At 51.0% G+C, this 2,013-nt stretch overlaps 1 protein-coding gene across 1 annotated transcript; it reads left to right on the forward strand.

The window, feature by feature from the left end:
- LOC4332961 (expansin-A21-like) lies at nucleotides 1-1,671 on the forward strand. The gene is given in 3 exon segments (NM_001417793.1): nucleotides 1-220; nucleotides 311-647; nucleotides 1,017-1,671. Coding segments are annotated over 3 exon segments (795 nt in total). The 5' UTR covers nucleotides 1-78; the 3' UTR covers nucleotides 1,333-1,671.
- The last annotated feature ends 342 nt before the right edge of the window (nucleotides 1,672-2,013 follow it).

The following is a 2,013-nucleotide window of genomic DNA, read 5'->3' on the forward strand; positions in this document are numbered from 1 at the left end:
GATCGATGTGTCGAAGTGGACAAGCTGCTTAACTAATCAGCTTTCCCTTTCGCTTGCGCACGTACGTACGATACGACAATGGCGCCGCCGTCGCTACCGATTCTCCTCGTCTTGCTCTCGCTGTCGTCGTCGCTGTCCTCCTCCTCGGCGGCGGCGTCCGGCCGCTGGACCGACGCCCACGCCACCTTCTACGGCGGCGCCGACGCCTCCGGCACCATGGGTACGTAACCAATGCACGCCGATACATATACATCTATCTCAGCTCAGAATTGATCGAAGTGGCGGCAATGGCGCCGCCGGTTGTGTGCAGGTGGCGCGTGCGGGTACGGGAACACGTACGGGCAGGGGTACGGCACGGACACGGCGGCGCTGAGCGCGGTGATGTTCGGGGACGGGCTGAGCTGCGGCGCCTGCTTCGAGCTGCGGTGCGGCGGCGGCGGCGGCGGCGACCGGCGGGGGTGCCTGCCGCCGGCGGCCGGCAAGTCCATCGTGGTGACGGCCACCGACCTGTGCCCGGCCAACCACGCGCTCCCCGGCGACCGCGGCGGCTGGTGCAACCCGCCGCTCCACCACTTCGACCTCTCCCAGCCCGCCTTCCTCCGCATCGCCCGCTTCCAGTCCGGCATCGTCCCCGTCTCCTACCGCCGGTCAGCAACCGCCGCCGCCGCCATCGATTGATCAACTCGTCGTACTAGCTGATAATTAATCCGCCATTGATTTACCCGTCTTGTTTAGCTCCCAAAATAAAAAATTAAATATAGAAAAAAACAATTATGTGTAAATGACGAGATGAATTTTTTAAGCCTAATTACGTCATGATTTAACAATATGGTGCTATAATAAACATTTACTAATGATAGATTAATTAGGCTTAATTAATAAATTCGTCTCGCAGATTCGTAGCGGAATCTGTAATTTATTTTGTTATTATACTTCAAATGTGTGTCCGTATATTCTATGTGACATGTTAAAACAAAATTTTTCGCTGACTAAACAAGGTCTAAATGTGTGTGTAGGGTGGCGTGCCGGAGGAAGGGAGGGATGAGGTTCACCATCAACGGGCACTCCTACTTCAACCTGGTGCTGGTGAGCAACGTGGGCGGCGCCGGCGACGTGCACGCGGTGGCGGTGAAGGCCGGCGGGGGAAGGAAGGCGCGGTGGCAGGCCATGGCGAGGAACTGGGGCCAGAACTGGCAGAGCGGCGCGCTGCTCGACGGGCAGGCGCTGTCGTTCACGGTGACCACCGGCGACCGCCGATCCGTCGTGTCGTACAACGTCGCGCCGGCGGGATGGGCGTTCGGCCAGACCTTCACCGGACGCCAGTTCACCTGAGAAGATCGATGAGATGACTCGTACGTATAGTAGCGCGCCTAGAACGATGATGTATGTTGTCCATTGATAGGTCGGATAAAAAAAACAAGATTTCGAGGAAGAGACATCCCTTAAACTTCAGATTGAAATCGCATACCCCTTGCCACTTATTGCATACCCCTTGCCACTTATTAAGTGGATCTCCATCGATCGATCAATCATTAGGTTCGATTGACACGTAGGAATTCCACTGTATTGCAATAGTATGTTGTTAGTAGTGCGATGGATGTAATATGTGAAACTGACGTAATCCAGACAACACTAATGTAATATATTCCCCGTCTTAAATTAGTTGTCTTACTGGATTTTAAATTTTGTTTCAAAATAATTATTATTAAAGTACTACTTATCTCATCAATGACCCCATATAAATTTCTTTCCATTTTACCCCAACCACCTTCTCACTACAATACAAATAAGGGCACTATAATTTTTCCTTCCTTACTAAACCTTAATTTATGCTAAATAACCTAGAACGATAAATATTGTAGGATGAAGGTAGTATGTAATAGGAGAATTGATCCATGTGTCAGTTGCATGTTGTTGGTGTACTGCTCATATGTTTTTGGTGGTGCGCTATTTTCTGTGCTTGTTAGGTACTATATATGGATTTCGCAAGACATATCGAGAAGACATGTTTAA

This window comes from Oryza sativa, chromosome 3 (assembly GCF_034140825.1).
Source record: "Oryza sativa Japonica Group chromosome 3, ASM3414082v1".
In the NCBI taxonomy this organism is placed as follows: Eukaryota; Viridiplantae; Streptophyta; class Magnoliopsida; order Poales; family Poaceae; genus Oryza; species Oryza sativa.